Source organism: Marmota marmota, unplaced genomic scaffold (genome assembly GCF_001458135.2).
Source record: "Marmota marmota marmota unplaced genomic scaffold, marMar, whole genome shotgun sequence".
Classification (NCBI taxonomy): domain Eukaryota; kingdom Metazoa; phylum Chordata; class Mammalia; order Rodentia; family Sciuridae; genus Marmota; species Marmota marmota.
Window position 1 is genome coordinate 32277958 of NW_025999990.1, and position 23251 is coordinate 32301208.

The following is a 23251-nucleotide window of genomic DNA, read 5'->3' on the forward strand; positions in this document are numbered from 1 at the left end:
AGGGAAGAGGGGAAGTCTGCAGAGGAGGTGTTGTCTTATAATGGTGAGAACTACTGATGAATAAATGGGGGTTAAAGTCTTATCTTGCCATAATATGGTGGAGAACAGAGATGTTAATATATTTGAAATACCTAAAGATTAATTAGCATTGGAAGACTTAGAATTATTTCCTCCATCATCATCATCATCATCAACTGATTTGTAAAAATAATTTTTATTAGACTTTATGTTTGCAAAACAAGTGCTCATGTGTTGTGAGCCATCCATGGGTTGTGTGTGTGTGTGTGTGAGCTATGCGCATTTGAGCACATGAGGGGACTGGACTGACGTTGCTGCTCTGATTGGGCTGTGAGACGTATGTGTCCTTTTCTCGTGCTCTGCCTATGATCCCACACAGCACCTGACATAGGTGTGACTCTCCAAGATGTCAATCAAACTGCTGGCCAACACATCACCAAGCAAGACTCCACCCTCCAAAACCCGACCCCTGGTTCTCTTGTAATATTACTCCTTTGCTTTATTTGGATGAAATGTTTCATGGAACACCTTTCCCCAATAAAAAAACAGGGTTCAGGGGGTGCTCACTCTCTTACCTGTCTCTCTTGCCTCCCTTTTGGGGACAGAGACTGAGGAGCCATCACTGCACCCCCCAAAAGGTATTTTCTGTGTTTGTGGGTTTTAGTTGCCAGCCCAATTCACAGGGAGTGAACCTGATTCAGTCGAGTGTAACGACACTCATGAGCCTTGTTACCTAAATTGATAAGAAGTTACTATTTGTTTTTAATTTTCACACAGCCAATGTAAATTGTGTCTCCTCCTAAATTGTAAAGATTTGAAAATTTAAATATTTAAATAAAACATCCCTGCATTTTTTTTTCCAGGATAAACGTTCAGCAGTTTTTGAAGAGTTAGAGTCAACTAAAGACAAAACGAATGCTTTTAATGTAAAAATAATTGATTTGAAAATAGAATTAAAAGAACAGGAACAGGAAAATTTAGATTTTGAAAAGAAAATCGAACAGTTAAAGTAAGTAAATTTGATCCAAATATTAACCGTATTTACATATTATTGATAGAAGAGATAAAATTCATATTTAAATTTTATTCTTAAATTGGTCTACATTTTCCATTATAATTTTATGTTGAATACACATGTGATATCCATTCTTCATGACTCCCTGTATTTATTACTTTACGAAAAATTAGGGATGTTTCTTCTTTTCCAAGTATATGAACTTTGTTCTTTATGATAGGCTTTTATTCTCAGTATTAAATATAATAAACATTCTTATGTAATAAATATTTTTTATTTCTTAGTATTTATGTGCTAGTCTTAATAATTTATGTTTTTTTTATGTAACCATTTTTTTATTAATATTCTGAGGTAAAAATTTAGGAATAGATACTCTGTAAAGCCTCACAATTCAGTCACACAATTCTCAAAATCTTCTTATTCAGTCACCTTGTCAGTTGGGGATAAACCCGGCCAGGGGTAGTATGGCTGACTTGGAGAAGGATTATGCTCCAAGGCTCACAGGGTGTCCATGGACTCTCACCTGGAAGTCATGTACTCTTCTATTCTTTTTGGTTCTTGTTTGCTGTTTTTATAAAGCTTTAAGAACTGGGCTTAGAGAACTATTGGAAGTATATATGCCGGTCATATTTAGGAATGACAGTTTGATTTAAATATAGAAGGTTAATATAAACATTAGCACAATCAAATTAATTATTTGAGGGATAAAGACTCTAAAAAAAATGTAAGGCATAGCCTGAACCCATGTACTTTTATGGAGTCAAGTCAATGCACCCAACAAAGATTTGCGTAGCAATAACCATAAGGTTAAAAAACCTTTTCATGATTATACAGTCTTTATCTGAGAGAAACCAAATTACATTCAGTGTATCTTGGAAAAAAACTTAAATTTTACTTTGAAAATTATTTATCTGCATTTTTTAACACCCATAACAATATAGTGGGATTCAAAGGCATAAACCTAAAATTATGTAATTTACACTAAACGTAGGAGCTGATGAAAAATTTTCTTCACTTTTATTATTGTTTTAGCCATAAACTATTCTTCTATACTGTGGCTACATTTTATAACGCCTTTCATATAACAGTGGTAGTCAGGTCCCAGTAAATCAAATCCCTCTCTAGTCTTGACAAGATTCTGCCTTCCCATAGGCAAAAGAGAAAAAAGATTAAGCCAGTATTGGGGTATTACCTTGAAAACAGTTAATGCAGTTAATGATTAATGTCCATGATGGATAACATCCAAGAATATTTAAATCTACATTGAATGACTTCTTAATGTGCCAGGCACTTTGTTGGGCAATCTATCCCCCATTTCATCTAATTCTCAGAGCAAATTCTTAAATTATACATTACTTCCTAATAAATACTAAGGAAACAAAGACTCAGGAAATTTAAATGACTGTCTTACGATCACAGCGAATTGGTTGGTAGAACCAGCTCCAGCCTAGCTCCATCCTGTTCCAAAGTATGTGTTTTTTTCCAACTGTGCATACCAAGTCTCCTAAACTGGGATTGCCAGGAAAATTGACTTCAGACAAGCTGTATTAGAAGTAATCTATTGCTATTTTCAATAGGTGATCATATCAAATTAATAATTATTTAGAGAACCAATGTTAGGCCTTGTCACAGGCCCCAAGAAGGACAAAGAAATGGCAAATGAAAAGTGCACCTTCAAGTGGCTAGAGATTGTTTCAGAGACAAATCTTGCATATGTACTACAATTAAAATGGAATGTTAACAATAATAAACAAAGCTGTCCTTGGCTCTCATTTGATTTTTATAATTGCTTCTTAGCCAGGAAGTAGAAAGATTCAAAACTAGACTCATAAGTACAGAATTTTTTCTCTTTTTATTATTATGAGAAACATGATTTATGTAGATAAATGTATACATATATAATATGTCATATAATTCATAACATACTATATTGAATATACTCTAATCTCAAAACACTTAGTGTAGAGAGACAAATACACATTTTCAGGATAGAGTAGTGTTTGTTGGAGGCAATTAGGAACATTTTATATTTGGGGTCATATTGCCTCCTCCAGTATGAATTTATTTTGTTCCCTGTGCTCCACAAGGTCCATATTATTGGATACCTAAATAAGTCATCTCTTAGGAATTTGGGGAGTCGATGATATGAATGAAGAAATGGAAGAAACAGAGCAAGGCAGATGAAAGGGAACTTTATTCCATGTAGAAGAGGCTCTTATATACTAAACGTGAGCAAGGAGTCAGGTTTCCAATTTCTATAAACAGCCACAGGGAAGACAGGGTAGTCAGTGTACCGCTGCTGAATCAAGCAGAGAAAGACAGACTGGATTTGAATTCTGGTTCTGTCATTTATTTTACTACCTACTTGAAGGATATACAAGTTAATTGTGTAAGTTTAGGTTTCCTCAATTGCACATGGTAATAATGATTATTATTTCATAGGGGGTTTGTTGTATTAAATGATATATTATTAAAAGCACTTTAACATTTGAACCTTTCCAAGAATGTTAGCCTTGCTGCCTGTATAGCTAACCGTGCTAGTGATTTAATTTTCTCTATCTGTTGAAGCATTGGCTAATGTGGGTGATATAAGACTGCTAAGCTTTTGCAGCTATGCTTATTCTGTATTCATGGTTGCTGCTTAACTCTGGCAATTATTTCTTAAGCTTGTTTGTTGTTGTCAGTATTGTTCTAACCACTTTTGGATGCTTTTTTTTTTTTTTTTTTACTAGTAGTATTCCATGGTAACTACTGAGTTTACCATCAATGTTATTTTGCCTCTGAGGCAGGATGTACTTAGTTGCAAGACAGAAATGGCATTTACACACACACACACACACACACGGTTTTGGAAGGAACTACAACATTTTCTAGATGTCTTTCAGCTATAAGATTGGGTATTTTAAAATTTATCATAAACATTTACATGTGAACATTAAATATTGCAACATGAATTGACTTGTGGCACGTGAAATTCTTTCTTCACAGGGAGAACTTTTTAGTTGTAAGATATAAAAGGGAGAATGCACAAAATATATTTGAGCATTTCATAGAGAAGAAAAAACTCTGTGAAGAGAGAATCTTTGATGAAGACAAGAAATTTACAGTGCTCTTTGAAACAAGGCAAAAGACTCTGGAAGATATTAAAGTAAGTATTATTTTTTTACTGTCTTAAGTGAAAGAAATATAGTGGCAGTCAAATTAGCAGTGAATTTGAGACACATTTTTCATGTTGAAGTAGCAAGGATGTTTAGATTTTAAAAATACATTTGTTAGCATAATAAACATAACATTTCATTTTTCTCCCAAGTAATTAACATGTTCATGAAGCATATTGTACTTTTCAGTACCCTCATCTTACTATTGCACTCATTTTATTTGCATTAATGTAAAAACATAGGTTGTATTTATTCTGGAACCATTTTTATGTTTTTAATGGCGATGTGAGAATGGTTCTGTTTGGTTTCTGAATAAACATACTTTGAATATTTACCAACCACTTTTTTGATAAGTGAGACTATTTCAAACTCCTTCCCTTCAGAAAAAAATGTCCATAATATTTTAATGGCACTATATATTTACTTTTTTAAAACAGGGAAATAATATAATAAAAATGTATATTTAACATCCAAATTTTTATCCTTCAAATTTTATAAAGCTGTACATACTAAATCTTTGTACAGATTGTAACTAAGTTACATATATGTAGTTAAATAACCCCATCCAATTTTAATGTTTTACAATAGTTTTTGTTGCAATTAATTCTAATTTATTAATACTGTGGGTTTTAAAAAATATATTTAGAAATATTATTTATTTTTGAGAGACACAATGAGAAAATTTCCCCCAAATATAACTAATTCTTCTTTATTAAAACCACTTGCTTCAAAACTTTTTAATATATATGTATAGTCATAATATATTTTATCAGCTATATTTGATCCTGATATTCAATTATAATTTCCTTTCACATATCCAAAGACAATACATTTTAAAAATTTTTGGAATAAATATACATTGAATAAACTCGCACATGAGTGAATAAACATACTGTATTTACTGCTATTGCTATGGTCCATCCTATGGTAAAATTATTAACAAAACTATAGTAGTTTTATTAATAGTGGGACTGAGTAGCATTCTTCCATTTTAAATGTGGTCATTATCTAGAAAGATTTTTTTTTTTTTGCCTAAAAATATGAAAATAATTGGTGCCATCTAGTGGCAATAAATGATGCCTCCTCTTGGAGGGATTCCTGGAACTCACATGTGAGGGATGAAGAGATTAGGGAAGCTAAAACTAAAAAGCACCTTCCAGAGCAAGAAGATTTGAGCTGTTTACTGACTCGAGCATATTACTCACCTCCTGTTTTTTCACAGCAATAAAATTAGTTATTTGAACCCAACCACATTTTCCAGTCATACTGGTGCTGAGAACATAGTAGGACCTCAGTAATAATTTATTGACTGGCATTTCAGCATTTTAGTGGAGCAATGATAACAAATGAAATGGCAAAGCATGGTTATCAGGAGAGCTATGGGGGGTGGAGGGCATTCTGTATAACCAGTTCCTAGATTATTGACATTTGCATTTCTCTTCCTCAAAAAGCCAGTCCTTGCCTTACTACTCCCAAGTGCCCACCCCCAGCCTCCTGGACGCCTTGTGATCTATCCCGCTTGTTTTTCTGAGCTGGTTTTTCTCACTCATTTGTATTTGTTTGTTGTCTGGTAGTCTGCTATAATAAGTATTCTCTAAGGGGGCAGGGAATTTTCTGCCTCTTCTCTACAACCTGAAAGTTCAGAACTATATGTGGCATAGTGGAGACACTCAGTAAATCCACTTGTTAAATGAATGGATGGATGGATGGATGGATAGATAGATGCTTGTTTTGATGATTTTGCCCTCTGCACATATGACAGTAGCTGGAAACAGATATTTTGAAGGTATTTTCCACACTGCACCAACCCCATACTCTGGATACCATACACTCATGCTGTGTATAGATGCTGAGTCCTTCTTTCTGTGTCTCTTAGTCTCTCTCTCCTGAATAATAACGTGAGAAAAATTTGTCATCCAGTCTTTTCTCTCTATTGACATAGTTCAATTGTCTATTGATTTCTAGTATTGAAAGATTTTGTGAAAGATCTTAATGCTTTTTATCAAATAGCCTTTACTCTATATGAAGTTGTGTCTTGTCTGTTTTTAGGCTAGGTCTTTCTTATGCATTCATATTATGTGACCCAAAGTACAGAGTTCACTTTATGCGACCCAAACATGCAATGTGTAGTGAATAATATGCTTTATCATTTATAGTGCTATTGATGTATGACTGTGATTAGTTGTTGAGTATTAAATAGTGGAAAGACAGTACAATTCCTCAGAGCAAACCTGATCTTATTCCTGTTTATAAACAGGATTAGTTAACTTCGGAACTGTGTATGTAATGTAAAGCATTCCTGGAAAGAAAAAGTCTGACAAAGGCATCATTACAGTACTAATCTGGGGTGTCCCCTGTGGGTAAAATAATTGATCACGATTATGGATGATCTGTGGATATTTTTTTAATAGAAGACTATAAAAGCCACTATAGAATTATTAAAGGATGTAAGAAAACACACTACTGTATTGGCAATATTAACAGCTAATAAAATAGTTTAAGAAAAAAATATTCACAAAGTTGAGATAGCATATAATTCTATGTCTGGAGTTAAATTCAATCTCTCCTCAGTGGACAATTCCTTATCATATTTCTATGGTAGTTTGTTGTTGTTGTTGTTTGTTTGTTTATGTCATGGCATTTTTACTAAGTGCTTATTTGTAAATGCAATTGCTTAAGGTTAAAATTTCATATACCTTATTTGTCCTACTAATACATCTCTAGCTACTATTGGAAAGGTCCATACAGAGCTAGAGCTTGCAGAATTTCAGTCTGTTAAGGCCCACTGCCTTCTCAATGTCAATACCTCTCTCTGGGTGTTCTCTCTCTAGTCTTGCTCTCCTCTCTATGATTTAGGTTATATAGGAGAGGGCTATAATGCAGTGTCCTGGAAGAACAATTTCCATATTAAGTTCCAGATGAGACAATCTTCCAATATTTTCTAAAATTTATTGGTTTTTGTTTTACTTCTTGTTTCTCTCTTTTAGGACGCATTTCTTCCCCTGGCCATAGCAGCCCCATACTTAGCGATCAAATCATTTCTTGACCCTTTTGCACAGAAAATCCTTAGCTTGCAGAGGCAGTGGGTCACTGCCTTACTGGGCAGCCAAGTACTTAAATAGTAAAAATCAGAAACAAATTTAATCTTCGATCATTTTAAAGATGGTTACAACTTTAACTTATTTTCCTATTGTCCACTCATCATTTCTTCATTGTCATACAACTGTTCTGTGAGTACTTCTGTGTTTGAGGCAGTCAGCATTGGATGGACAAAAATCCTAACTTCACTTTGAAAAATTCATCAGCAGGAAGATGGAAGTTGTGAAAACAGACTTAAAAATAGTAACAACATGGGCTGGGGATGTGGCTCAAGCGGTAGCGCGCTCGCCTGGCATGCGTGCAGCCCAGGTTCGATCCTCAGCACCACATACAAACAAAGATGTTGTGTCTGCCGAAAACTAAAAAATAAATATTAAAATTCTCTCCTTTCTCTCTCTCTCTCTCTCTCTCTCTCTCTCTCTCTCTCTCCCCTCNAAAATTAATTAAATTATCTTTTATGGGTTAAAGAGACATATTTAAAAATTAAACCAGAATTGTTATTATTAAAATACAAAATTATATTAGTATCACATGCAGAAAAGCAGAAGTTAATAATATTAACTTTAAAATAGTACAGAGGAGAAAATAGTCATTTTATGAAAATATTACAATTCAAATGCTCATTTAATAATTGTGAGCATATATATATATATATATACACACACACACACACACACACACACACACTCTCTTTAAAAACTTGCTTCAGTTTTTAAAATAAAACTGGAACCCCCTCCCCCCATCTATGTTAAATATATGTGTGTGTGTGTGTGTGTGTGTGTGTGTGTGTATATATATATATATATATGCTCACAATTATTAAATGAGCATTTGAATTGTAATATTTTCATAAAATGACTATTTTCTCCTCTGTACTATTTTAAAGTTAATATTATTAACTTCTGCTTTTCTGCATGTGATACTAATATAATTTTGTATTTTAATAATAACAATTCTGGTTTAATTTTTAAATATGTCTCTTTAACCCATAAAAGATAATTTAATTAATTTTCATGATTGTTTCATGAACCCTGTTTTTATTATCTTGCTTAATTCTCTCTGTGTTGATATCACTTTCTGTGTTGTCTTTTTTTGTTATATTGACTATTGAGGTTTGATTTTTATAACTGATAATAATAGGAAATAGAAACATTCTAGTTTAAATGATATTGTTTCAAGTGATTAAATGGAATATTAAATTCATTTTTTATTAATTAATTGTTGGAGTGATAAATCAAAAACTTTTACCTTACTCCAGCTCTATGGACAATTGACCAATTTTACTTCTCTTCTCTCTACTGCCTTGTTTCCTTGCTATGGTTAATTGTGTCAAAAATTATTTCATTCCTATCATGAACATGCTGCTGTTGTTTCTGTCACATAAATTGCTACTTCCAGAAGTGTTTAGCCTCTTGTATTTAATTTTGTGCCATTTGGCCAAGAATTGTTTATGCTGTATTCTACATGTGTAATGGGTTTTCTTACTTGTTAACAATTCCTTAACACTATCATAGTGCCTACTTCAGACATCTTTATATTGATATATTTCTTAGTTGATTATTTTACATATTTTAATATTTTTCCCATTAAGCAATTGAGTTGTTCTCTTTTCCCAAGTTGCCTTACCTTACAACAAAAAAATGGAGGTGCATAAATTTCTTCATATCTTAGTTTTAGTCATTATCTGTAAGTGAGGGTAATTGTAAGACCTGCCTTCTAAGCTTGTTGTGAGAATTAAATGTGTTAACAGTGGCACTTAGAACTGTTTTCTGGAGAAAATGTGTGTATATTATATCATTAGTTTTATTATTTTTATTGTTATTTCTCCTCCAAAAAAAAAAAAACCTGTACAGATTTCTCTGATTTGTTTATTTAGTTTGGTGGAAAAGAAATCTGAAGTTGTATTATTTTATGGCCCTTAGAGATGACATTTCATTCCTGAATATTTATTTTAGTTTTCATCCATTTGTAATATTCTAAAATGTTGCCTTTATGTACCTTAAATTAACCATTTTTCATTGTTTTTGCTCAAATCATTATGACATTCAATCTTTGAACTCATAATTTTTAAGTTCAAGGTTGGGAAAATTTGCTTCTGTTTATGTTTTTCATAATTATTTTTATTACATTTATTTTGATTTTTAAAATTTTATAACATTATTCCTGGGTTACATTTTGTTTCCCTTTGTCATACTAAGAGAGTTTTCAATTTTATCCTCCACATTAGTGTCAAGCAACTCTCTAAAGACACTGGGATTTTGAGGTTATTTAAGCAGTTAGCTTCCCCTGACTAATGTATAAATTTCTTTGAGAGGGCTACATGTGAGCAGACTCTTGTGGGGGAGGGGAAGAGGGAGAGAGAGAGAGAGGTAAAAAAAAAGAAAGAGAGAGATTGATTCCACTGGTGAGATACAAATATATGCTCCAAAGCCATGCTCCCAATGCCCTACCTTGTCCAACCACACCCCATCACTTTAATTATCATTCAGTTAATCCCTATCAGGAGATTAATTCACTGATTGGGTTAAGATTCTCACAATGCAGTCATTTCTCCCCTGAACCTTTTTGCATTGTCTCACATGTGAGCTTTTGGGGAACAGAACTTCTAAACCATAACATGGAGTTATTTTACACAGATATCTTAGAGAAGAGCATTCCTAGAGACAAAACCCTTAAGGTGGTAGCATCCTTATTCTTTCAAGGGAAAGAAGACAGGAAGTTTGAAACAGATGCAGCATAGGGAGAATAGCCAGTAAGGCCAGAAAGACAATGTGGACCATTTTTTAGGAATTTGGCATTACATTTACTCTGAATGAAGCAGGGACATATTCCAGAGTTTGAGCACAGAGGACTAATAAGTCCTGACATATTTTAAGAGAATCACTGAGGCTACTAGTTTAGAGAATTAGGTTGGATGTAGGAAGACCATTTAGGGAGATAAAAATGTCTTCAGGTGGGCTGAGGTTGTAGCTCCTGAGAATATAGGATCACAGTATATCATAAAACTCCAGTTAAAAGGGTCATACTTAATTTGTAAGATAGTAGGAGACCTGAAGAATTTTCCATGAAAGAATGTAATATGCTCAGAGGCAGGCTATAGCAAGATCAATTAGATAGCATTGTATAAGATGAATAGAAATCAACGGAAAGCACAGTTTCACATATAAGTTACAAAACAGTGTTGTGGGAATCAAAGAGAAGTGATGAGACACTGAGAGGACAAGAACAAGATTGAAGACTTAACAAAGACTGATGTCAAATAGGATGCGACATGTGAAGAATAGAATAATATATAGGAGGTGGTATATTTCTGTTTTATTGGCAAACAATATATGGATTTTACACTGAAAAGAACTTTTATGGCAAGATTTTCTGAGAAAATGGCCTGTTTTGGACATCCTAGAGAATATGTAAGTGGAAACACATACCCAGTAATTCACCAGGTGAAGGTAGAGTTTAGGAGAAAGAATGGAGTATGAGCTCTGCATCAGCCACTCTGTTGATATTGAAGCCAAAGGAACACTTTAAAGCCTTGAAGAACAATATCTAGAGAATATCTGGAGACTGAACCTTGGGAATATAGTTGTTCATTATTGTCCCTCCACTGTGCTACAATGTAGTCACATTGATGAGACCTCAGGCTGGAACTCCCCACTTTCTCTTTTATCAGCTGGCTCTAAGTCAGGCTCTGCCAGTAGGGGGCACTAGAGGGAGACCAAAAGATCACAGGAGAAGTATCATCCTTCCTGGATGCTGCCTGTGGGCTTCCTTGCAGCCTGCTGTCTCTTTTTGGCTCCTGTTAGCTTCATCTTATGAAGCAGCAGTGCCTTCCCATAACCACAGTAGAATACAACTTTAACTTTTGCAACACCTGGAGAACTTTTTTTTTTTTTTTTCCTGCCCTGCTTAGAGACAGCAGAAACAGCCAGCTGGAGCACTCTCTCAGAAGTCAATTTCCCAGCCTCCCAGAGCTTGTTCTTCCAGCCCGGCAACATGAGATTAATTGAGAGGTGGGAGTCCAGCTCCACACATTGCCAAAGCATTGAGTCACATTCTTGATTTAACTGTTAGGAGAGCATCCATGACAGAAAGAATGGTATCTGACCACTGGTGAAGGCAGATGATCAAATATAAAGGTGAAAGAAGCAAAAGCATGGAAAGAATCAGAGAAGGCAGCTTTAGAATACTCTTAAAGAATTTGAGTAATAGAAGGAATTTATGTATGTTCATTTATTTGTTTGCATACTGTAAATCTCTGATTTATTTTCCAGCAAAAGCAAAAGGGACAAGATTGAAGTAAAGATTCTATTATATTCATGAGACACAGCTTTGCTTTAGTGTTTGGTTCCCATTCCAATTGATGAAGCTTTTGAGGGAGAGCAAAATGCCTCACTCTTGTAAATCCTTCCAGGGTGCATCACGATGTCTAGGATATAAGTCCTCAACGTTGGCTAAATTCAAGAAGTCCAAAGAAAGTGATGCAACTCCTAAAATGAAAGTTTAGAATTTATATTTCAGTTTACTTTGGCAGCAATAGAAGATATTTTCCCCCAGCTGTTCATCCATCCATTCATCCATCCATCCATCCATCCATCCATCCATTTATTTGTTCATTTTGAGGTCATGTGTTGAATGTCAGAATATACTCAAGATTCTAGAGTATCAAATTAAAGGCAATGGCTTCTCTTGGCCTCCCTGAGCAACCATGGAAGGGAGAGGTATAAGTAAATTAAAACATTGTAATAAATACTTTTTTTTTGACCTATACACATAATTCTTTGGAACCTGGGAGAAAAGGCTTGAAGGTAATCTCAGAAGTCTTGCTAGGAATATGATGACAGAAACCAAGCCTTGGAACACTGAAACAAGTAGCCAAGAAAAGAACACATTCACATAGTGAAAACATTAAGAGGAAAGATGTACAGGTGTCAAAAGTTAGTGTGTATTTAGGGAATGTCAGGTAGTTTATTAATGTTTATTAATGTTTGTAGAGGAAGAAAGGTCATATATATAGACAGAAGCCACATCTCAAAGACTCTAAGTGTCATACTTAGGAGTTTGTGTGCGTCAGATTAGGAATACTTGATCAGAAGGGTAAAAAAGCTACCAAAGAAGCTGAGAATACCACTGAAGTTAGCAGATATTTTCTCTGGTTTGTTGTTGACACTAGCAGACTGCAGATGGACTGAGACTTGCATCCTGTCAGCCCTTACATTTGAAAAGAGGGGCCCAAGAAGGCTGGAAATTGGGCTCCAAATTCTCTTCCATCAAAGAAACATGTTCTTTTATGCCAGTGTGGTGAGGTAAATGTTTTTATGTATTCCATAATCCAAAAATAGTTGACCACCATTGATTATAAGTTGGAGAAGAATGAATGATATTGGATTAGATATGCTAGCAAAAAAAATTGCAGTGAAATGAAAAGTTTCTGGTGAAATGAAAGGATTTTTTTTGTTTTGTTTTTAAATTTTTGATAACATAGACAGAACTTGACTCTTTGAGTTTTGATGGTAAAAGGAATCATCCATATATATGTGTCTGTCGCTCTGTGTCTGTGTATGTATATGTACACACACACACACACACCCCTCAGGTTTTTAACTTTAACCACATATATAGTTAATGGTGTCAGCATCTAAAACGTAGAGATTGCCGATTGAGAAACAGATTTGCAACTGGATTTTATCAAATTTGACATTCCAATGGAGGATTTGTTTAGAGCTCAGTACCAATGGAATGTAAGGATCTAGAACTCAAAGAATAAGGACTTGAATGGAGATATGGTTGTGGAAATTATATGCAAGGGCAGTACATCTGAGGCTTCAGGAAATCTTAGTAATACAGGGAACATTGAGAAGACATATTAGGACACAGGCCTTGCTGGGTGAGCATGAGATGGAAAGGGAGTAAGTTTAGAGGAAGCAAAAGACGGAGAGACTTTTTTTTGTCAGGAAGTGAGGTACAGGAGTTGAAATCTTCCAAGGCGGTATCATTCTGGGTGATGATAGTCAGAAGGCTGACCAAGTGTGAATATTAGTGGAACATGGAATTTAAGTTAACTTGATTTATCTGAGTCCATAAATTCTAAGATTAAAAGGTTGGAGAGGTCATCCAGATTGATGGGGATCAAGGATAGACATGAAGAGGGAAAATGAATAGGAATCAGTTAGTTGATAATTTAATAGGGTGAGTGAAGATATTGTATTCTTTAATCAATATAAAATTCAAGCCAAATATTTTTATATAAGCCTGCAGGAGTGATGGTTTGGAGGCAATAGTGGAGAGCTAGGGTTATGCTAGGATCACCTTCTAGCATATGGGGCCTTGAAAAACTAATTTTCTCTAATTCTAGCTCAGATTTACTTAATGAGAACAGTTGTATCCAGTATCCTGTAATGAGGATCAAGTATTATCTAAGCTTGTTTCCCAAGGAATGGAACTTTCAGAGTTCATATTGGAAAGGGTTATACTAGGATAACTGTTCAGTTTAATTAATAAGTATATATTGATTTCCTACTACATAACATACACTACTCACTATATTGAGAATTTTGGAACAAAGCACAGCTATTAACCTTGGGAAGCATATCAACCTCACAGAAAAAAAATTCTAAATATCTTTTTAAAATATGTTTTGCTAACCAGAGACAATCAAAGGAAGAGGAAGAGTGTTAAAATACAACTTTTAGGGGCTGGGGATATAGTTCAGTGGTAGAGAGCACTTGCTTTGAATGTGGGTTCCAGAACCCCCCCCACACACACACACACCAAAAAAAAAAAAAAGAAAGAAAAAACATAAACATTTAAAATATTGTCACGGTTATAGTTCAGATGTGCTATCCCCCAAAAGTCCATGTGTGAGGCAATGCAAGAAGGTTCAGAGGGGAAATGATTGGGTTGTGAGAGTCTTAAATCAGTGAATTAATCCCCTAATAGGGAGTAACTGAGTGGTAACTGAAGGCAGGTCGGGTGTGGCTGGAGAAAGTGATTCATTGGGGGTGTGGCTATGAGGTATATATTTGTATCTGGAACGTGCAGTCTCTCTCTCTCTCTGCTTCCTGACCATCCTGTGAGCTGCTTCCCTCTGCCACACTCCTCTGCCATGATGTTCTGCCTCACCTTTAGCCCAGAGGAATGGAGCTGGCCTTCTATGGACTAAGATCTCTGAAACTGTGAGCCTTCTAGTAAACTTCTCCTCCCTATGATTGTGCTGGTTGGGTCCTTTAGTCACAGCAGTGAAAAAGCTGACTAAAACAGCCACCTTTTGTATAATCAAAAAACAGTTTTTAAAGAAGCAAGTTAGTAGACACTCCAAGATTAGATTTGATGTTGCATTACCTGTACCATTAATAAAGGCATCTTCAAAAGCCACATTATATTATAATTATAATTTAAATATATAATATATAACATAATTATGGTCTTATACCTCAATGCCTATGCTATAATCAATAATTTTAAAAAATTTGTCACTTAAAATTAGCTAGGCAGTGCTAAAGAGCATAACACATGGTTTTTCTGATCTTGGTTGTTTATGTAATTAAAAGGACCTTCCTTTAAATGCTATGAATTTTATTTGAATTGTTACCTTCAGGAAGGTCACTACTGCTTGCTTTCAGAAAAAAATGAGTTTAATGTGGCAGAAATGAGAGATCTATAGGGTTATGAGGTTCATAAGCATAGATCTTAGCCTAAAGTGTTCCACCAAAGGCAGGGAATTATTTTCAGCCACCAAGAGTTCCTGCTTCTTTTTCTTTAAGCTTTTGGGGAGAGACAAGAGAGACAGATTGGGGGTGGTGTGTGTGGTGGGGGAGCAGGCTCCCATTTTGTCTTTAGTGAGTTAGCAGTCACTTTCCATAGATGTAACAGCACCACATGTTCCTTTTAGACTCAGGATTTTTGAATCTGGCCCTGATGCTCTGACAGATATCACAAAAGTGACTTGCTCAGTGTCCTGTGGGGCATATTGTTCACATTACCCAAATAGCCCTCCCACTGTCTGATTTATTTGCTTACAGAGAACATGTATACCTGACCTCCTGAGGGAGCTGCATATCTCAAATTTGGGTGCCATGATAATAATAACAGTTTGAGAGAAAATGAAATAGGCTATAAAGAGAAAGGAAATGGAATATATAAACTATTGTACAGTGTCATGTTCATTTTCAGTACTATATAAAATAATGAAAATGTTTTTCGATAACCTTTGTTGATTTTTATAATATGAAACACACTTTATAGAAAAAGACAATGAATTTACTAAGCAAAAAAAAATTAGCAAAAAGTATTTTTAGCTTTTGACTCAAATTTCTGCATTATTGCCCATAGGTTGAGATTAGAGTTGAATTCTGCATTAGAACAGCTTTAAGATAGAACATCCTTTTTTTTTTTTTCTTTCCACCTTTGGCAACCCTTTCGTTGCTATTTCAGGGTTCAAGTGAAAGGATTATCTTCTTGTAAAGCAACCCAGTGTGGTAGGCAGCAAACGCTTCATTTTTTCTAATTTTACACTTGCATTTGGGGAACTTAAAACGGAGAGACACTGAACAAGACTTTTCCACAATCTTGCAGGATTTAAGTTGCACATCTGCAAATCTGAGGGTTGCTTTTCTAAGACCTTCCCCACTCCATCGAATATCCTAAAAGCTCTCAACAAACAGTAAAGCAGCCAGATATCATTGCCACAAGTGCCAGGTGGCATTGTACTGGCCATTGTTTTTTGTTTGGGTTAGGTGTGGGTTTGGTGGGTGAACTAGGCCAAATCAAAGGGAATTGAAGCCCAACCGGACTAACATGATGAAGTATTCCAGAGGCAGAGTACAAACAGTAGATCAAGGCTTTCTCAAAATGTTACTTAAGAAACAAGGCTTCTGTTCATAAGCAACCTTCCATTTAGGCACAAAGAACCAAAGTATCTCCCAGTTTTAGCCCAGTCCTGTCTTGACACCATATCATCTGATCAGTGTGATGGGAGACAGGCAAGGTAGGGTAGTGTCAGAAGTGAAGAGGTAAGAGTGCAGCCCCAGCATTTGCACCCTGAATTCATAAATGCTTGAGTGCTCATCTCTTGACATCTTCATGTAGTGGCAATGTGCTTATAATATGCAGAAGTTGAACACTCTGCATAGCCAGAGGGCATGTCCACTCCTCAGACACCAGCTGGCTACAAATTCAGGGTTCACCACAGTCACCATCAAGTTTGAAAATTTGCTAGAAAGCTCAGAGAACTCAGGAAGCCATGTGCTGGTTATTATAGGCTTGTCATCAAGAAAGTATAAATTGAAATTAGCCAAGGAGAACGCATAGTCTAGAGTCTAGGAGAAGTCTGGATGCAGAGTGTCAGCCCGTCCTCCCCTATGAAGCCAAGGACAATGTTATCTCCTGTCACCCCTTCTGTGAGACAATACCCACAGAGAACTGCAAACCTGGAAAGCCATTGGTGTCCAGATTTTCAATTATATACGACCCATTTGGCTGATCTTTAGTCTCCAGGTCCTCCTGGGGGTCGGCCTAATCATTATATCTTCCAAAGTTTGGAATTGATACTGTATGACCCAATGTATCCATCATAAATCACAGTGTTAGACTTTCCAGTGGCCAAACCCCACTCCACCATAGGAGATCACCTCCCGACAGGTAAGGCAAAGGCCAGGACTCTCTTTAGGTAAGGTTAATTCTGTACTATGCATCTAATTGTTTTTATATTAGAACATAAGTCCTTGCCCTCATTAAGACTCTGGAGGACACAGACGAATATTCAGAATTACATATATCTTACATTTCCCATTAGGGAAAGAGAAATAGAAAAAAGAACAGAAAGAAAAAGGAAAAAAAATAATCAATGGAGTGTGCGTTTTTAACCATAGAACTCTAATAAATATAGAAAGAGTCTGGTGAGCTACTGAGTTGTTACTCTGCGGTCAAGTATGATCCAGATACTTGACTATGAGAACTACTTGGGTTCTATTGCAGTGTCTGGAGTAAGGATTCAAGGTGACAGTATCCATGCTTCTGGATGATAACATAGGAGGAGACATATTTACCCGTAATACAAACACAGGAGCAAGGTCAGGCTTGGCAAAAGGAGATGCAGAATGAAGTCGCGTACATGTTAACTTTAGTGTTCATAGACTGGTCTTGGAATGAGAGGTCTAACAACCTCTCAATGACAAGGAAAACTCTGCATCATGGGTCCTTTTTAGTATCAAATTTCTAAGTGTGGCAGTATATTCTTTTAACTCAAGGGAGTTAGCTATAAAACCCATGGAATCTGGCTTTGGCTATCCAAAGATAAATATAAAAAATCAGTTAGAAAATAGTAGATTATGTAGATGCATTTGTGAATTATATTTTACATAGGATTAAATACTTTACTAACCCTTTATGTAGTATAGATGGTTGAAATTGTGTTTTATTTGCATATAATCAAATATTAAAGGAAAAGTTAATGAGAGAAAAGAAACTAGAGTGCTTACTGCCATCATCATGTAAATTGAGTGGTGAATGAACTTAATTAGATAAATATGTAAAGATTTCATTGGTGAAAGCAAGAACATGAGCAAAGAGAAAGTAAGAAAGCAGGAAGGTATGGCACGGGCAAATACAAAATAGAAATGTACAGTTGTTTTTATTGGATATGGAAAAAGTGGTGTGTGTGTGTGTGTGTGTGTGTGTGTATGTGTTTCTGAAGTTGGTCATGGTGAATGTGAAGCTATTAGATGAGCATTCAGGAGTTACTTGATTTTTAGGAGTAAACATTGATACTTACCCACAAGGATAAAAATAAGATATTGCTTGTGCTCCAGCCCCACACTTGAGTAGTCAACACACAAACCTCTGGAGTCAGATGGCTCCTGGTTCTAATCCTGACTCCAGGATTTACCTATTTTATTATGTTAGGAAATTATTAAGTGGCAGTTTCCCATTGAGCATATGGTTATTATAAAGATTATCTAAGATACTTACAAAGCATTTACTTAATTGCCTGGAAGATAGTAAGCATTCAATAAATTTTGGTGCTTATGCATTGAAGGTTAATTTACATTTACTTAATGCTATGCTTTGAATATTTGTTCCCGTCAAAACTCATGCTGAAATTGAATTGTAACGATATTAAGAAAGTGGGACCTTTGAGAGGTGAATGGGGCCTTGGGTTCTGTTTTCATGGGAGGGATTAATGTCATTATAAACAGGTGATTCTGGTCCCCTTTTGCCTCTTTGTCTTTCTGCCATCTGCTATGTCATGATGCTGCAAAAAGGCCCTTGCCTGATATTCCCAGGCTCAGTAAATCAAGAATGAAGAAGGTATAAACACTTAAATACAGCTTCATGTAATATCTTAATGTAATATCTGTCTGTTTTAAAAGCTAATTCCTTAAGCCAATTCAGAAATCTATGTTAAGTAATACTTTATATAAATTACCTTAGAAATATAAAAAAATTGCAGTATTTTGGACAATGTGGAATTATGAAAAATTATGAAGAATTTTAAATGAAGCACTCCTTAATAAAAGGTCTGCTATATAAAGACCTTCTCCAAGTAAACATGGATATGTATTATAAATTTAAATTATATGTTTTTGTTATGAATTATATTTAGCAAAGTCACTGATGGGATGGTTTGAATTTCCATGATTCCTTTTTCTCTGCCATACCCCTGTTCAATGGCTGTCTTCTCTAAGGTCTCTTCAGACCCCTTTGTTTGATTTGACACTCTATCCTCTGCTTCCCCTGGATTCCAGAGAAGTTATACTGTACAGCGTATTTTAACATTCTGTTAAGAACTGCCTCTGTTCCAGATTGTAATCACCTTGCAGGTAGGGACAGTCTTCTTTTTCTAGCAGAGTCCTTTGATGTAGAATTAAACTAAATTCTCTTAGTATAGAAAATAAACAAATCATTCTTGTAATATTTGAAAATGAGTTGAAAGTTAAAATAATTATTATCAATTTCCTAAGAACTTTTTTTTTAAAACAAATATTTGTTGAGCCTTTACTATGAATCACTGTTTTGGAAGAACTCATTCCCAGTGTACAAGAACTAGCCCCAAGCTGCCATAAAACCAAAGAAAGAGGCAGCCAGATCCAGGATTGCACAGAATGCAGTTAGTTAGGGGATTTACTAACAGAAGCATGATCCTGGGCAGCAGCAAGACCAGTGGATCTGGAGATGTGGGCCAGAAGGAGGGTGTTTATAAAGTGCTCAGTAAAAAGTGGCTTCATTCAATCCAGAATGTGTGCTGGTTTATCTCGAGTTCACATCAAAGATATCAGGTACATTCCTGGTGATAATAGTGCAGGAGTCTGGTGTAAAGATCCACATACCCCTCTAATGGTTGTGTTTCTTTATATTATGCTGGGAAATTATGTGGGGAAAACAGACCAGGGTTACATAGGGGCATCAGGATGGCTATGACTTGAGATAGCTCTTGTCAGCTCAAGCTGGGTCCCTACAATTAGTCATCAATCTCCATACATAGGACTAACTAATACTGGATCTCATATTAAATATTCCTGGAAATGGTTGGGAATGAAAAAAAACCTTATAAATACATATGAAAATGAATATACATATAATATACATATTTATATCAAAACAAAGAAGAACTAACCGTAATTACGATGGTCCTTTTTTTCTGTAACTGTTTATATGATCATAGCTGGCATTTGTAACTGTACTCTTCTACTACTTATCTTTGTCTTCAACAAACACCTTGTCTTGTTGTAGTTGCTTGACTATTGGTATGACCCAAATCTTCAAGACCATGGGGTTTGTGTTGGTTATAATTTCCCATTTATTTTTGTCATAGGTCATAGCAGTGCTAAGAGATGCCCCATAGATTCTCCTGCATTACTGGCATACTTCTCCATATTTGCATTACATAATGACACAATTTTCCTCTTGTTGATTCACTGGCATGAGGATCCCAAAATGACCAGAGAGAAGTTTCAACTGTTCCTTAGAACCATTGCTTTGTCATCTGGGAAAATTTTTCTCATTTTTATCCCTTCATACCTGGGCCATCCTATTCATTTTCTATGGCAGACATGATACATTTTCACAAACTAAGATGCTTAAAATTACATCTATTTAATTCTCTCATGGTTCTCTCAAATGAGAAGTCTGGCAGGTTTGGCTAGAATCAAGGTGTTGGCAGGGTTCCATTCCTTACTGGAAGTTGTACGGGAGAGTCTGCCTCCACAGGAATTTAGGTTATTTGGCTGAATTCAATTTCTTGCAGTTATAAGAATCTCCATTTAATTGCTGGTTATTGCCCAAGGCCACTCTTAATCCTACAGGCCAGTGTCTGGTGCTCACATCTATTACCTTATGTCTCAAAACCAACAGGTAGATCAAAATCCTTCCACCTGTGAACTCTCCAACCTTTTCTTTCTTTTTCAGTTCTCTTGGTGTCCTTCTGCCTTCTACTTCTTTGAAGATCTTGTATCAGTCCATTCTCTATGGCTATAATAAAATTCCTGAGGTTTGATACTTTGTGAGGAAAACAGGTTATTTAGTTTACAGGTTTGAAGGCTGAAAATATAAGAATAGGTGGCCCTATTAGTTCAGCCTCTGATGAGAGCCCTTTGGCTGGGTTCCAACTTAGTGGATGCCATCATAGTGAAAGTACATGTAAGAGAGGGATCATGTGGAAAAACAGACAACCAGAGTAACACAAGTGTCAGGTCTTTATTACAACTTATTCTCATGGGAACTAATTGTGGCCCCAAGAAAAGACATTAATCCTTTTCAATGTCACTGCCTCCAGGAACCAAGTGACCTTGCACTGAGCATCATCTTTGAAAGATTCTACTTCCTCTCAGTACTATTGGGGACCATGTGTTCAATCCATGATGCTGGGGGAGACACACTCAAACCATGTCCAAGCCATGGCAGGTCTCATGTGATCACGTTAGGCATGCTTGGACAATCCAGGATAATCTCTTTTTTAGGACATTTGATTAATGTCCTTAATTCCATCTGTAAGGTCCTTTCTCAGAAGTACCTAGACTAGTGATGTTGGGGGGAAACATCTTTAAAATTTTGACTATCATCAACACGAATCCCTGGCCATTTATTGATTGCTGTTATGGAGCTTTTACTGTGCCCTTGAGGACACCCTAGGGCACCGAGTGCACAGGTGCATCCAGTTGTCTCTGCCAGCTTGATCCTGTGATTTGGATCCTCTCTCCTGCATTCCCGCATTCCCATTGCACTCAAATAAGTGATTTTTGAGGATGATATTCCCCATGGTCACTCCTGGCCTGCAAGGACTAACTACCACAGAGCCCTTTAAGGATATTGATGTTTCCTTCTTCATTGCATTTCTCAAATCCTTGGTGAAGGGCTTGTCCTATGGATGCTCCAGGGGAGTATAGGAGTATAGGCAGAAGCTGATAAGTAGATGAATCCCCTTCAGGATTCTGCTCTTCCTAAGGTTTGGCTACCTTCTTCCATATTCCCAGAAGGGCCTAGCATCTCAGCTTCTTTTATTGTAAACCAATTTTGTGTCCTTGTTTCGGTAGACCCACCAAGAAGACTGAGTTGATTCTCTCTGTGCAAGACACCCCCTTTGTGGGGTGGGTACTGGCAATTAAACCCAATGGTGCTTTACCACTCAGCTACTTTCCCACCTTTTAATTAAATTAATTAGTTAATTAATTTGATACTGGGGATTGAACTGAGGGGCCCTTTACCATGGAGCTTAGTCCCCAGGCCTTTTTATTTTTTTGAGACAGAGTCTTGCTAAGTTCCTTAGAGCTTCACTAAGTTGCTGAGGCTGGACTTGAACTTGTGATCCTCCTGCACCAGCCTCCTGAGTCACTTGGATTATAGGAATGTGCCACCAAGCCCTGCCTCAAGATAACCCTTTAAATTCAATGCAACCACATGCACAAACTTGAACTTATTTTCTACTGTCCTCAACTGAGGTATCTGGGGTACATCCCTCACACATAGTTCTCAAGGTTTTGAACATATAAATTGGCAAAATTTCATACTGCACTTGGTATGGGCGGTATGCACTCATAGGTCACACCTTTGTATGTGACTCCTGAGTGCTCCCAGAACTGAGTCTGGTTATAAGTCTAGAAGCAATGAGATATATGGAGGGTGGGTCTTAGACAGGTTCCTCTGAAAGGGGGTCAACATTAGAAAGAAGTCATTATTGGCTTTCTTACATGAGAAGAAAGCAACCTACTTGGATTGGAGAGAAAAGACTGCTTTAATTGGCAAATGAGGCCAGTATGAAGCTGAGCTGAATTGTGGCCTAGTGAAGACAAGGTGGATGTCTCCATGTCTGTCCTAATATTAAGACCTCTTTCTGTCTAACTGACTGCTTCTGATAAAGAAAGAACGAGTCAGTGCCTTTCTTCAACCTTCCAAATCTGGCAACAGTGAATCTAATGGTCACCTCTGTTCTGGAATGAGGCAGGGAGGTGGGTTCTGGGAAACAGTTTTCTAATTTAACAAAATTGAAAATAGCACAGTCCTGTAGCCGGTTCAAATCTTAGTCTCTGAGCAATTTACTCCCTTTATAGACTAGTTAGATTCACTTTCCCTCCTGAGGATCTGCTGAAAGAAAAAGTAACAATCTCAATACCCCAAGGTGAGATTAAGCAAGGAAACTCTGAAAGGAGGGGCTTTCTCCTGAGTGGCATAGGGATCTATAGACTTGAACTTCCACTATGTCCTTGTTTCTGTTTTATTATGTATACGGAACTAGAGCACTGTCACATAAAAATAATCTCTGCCAGGTTTTGGTCGCCAACTGCGTGAGAAAGTGCTTTCTCCGATTGCTAATATGAACACTGTTTGGCACATCTGTACAACGGAAGAGTTGGTCTGGGACTGGCTGTCACCATGGACAACAGCTGTTATGAGAGTACTGAGTTTCTCTTTAAGATTAAAATAGTGATATATATATATATATATATATATATATATATATATATATATATAT

The 23251-nt window shown here is 36.1% G+C and overlaps 1 protein-coding gene across 1 annotated transcript in view; it reads left to right on the forward strand.

Moving 5' to 3' along the window:
- The window catches only part of Ccdc178 (coiled-coil domain containing 178), a 345498-nt gene that overhangs the window by 100108 nt on the left and 222139 nt on the right, over positions 1-23251 (forward strand). Inside the window, exons 15-16 of the mRNA XM_015482201.2 lie at positions 882-1027; positions 4022-4181. Of these exons, the coding sequence (XP_015337687.1) occupies positions 882-1027; positions 4022-4181 (306 nt within the window). The remainder of the gene's footprint in view (positions 1-881; positions 1028-4021; positions 4182-23251) is intronic.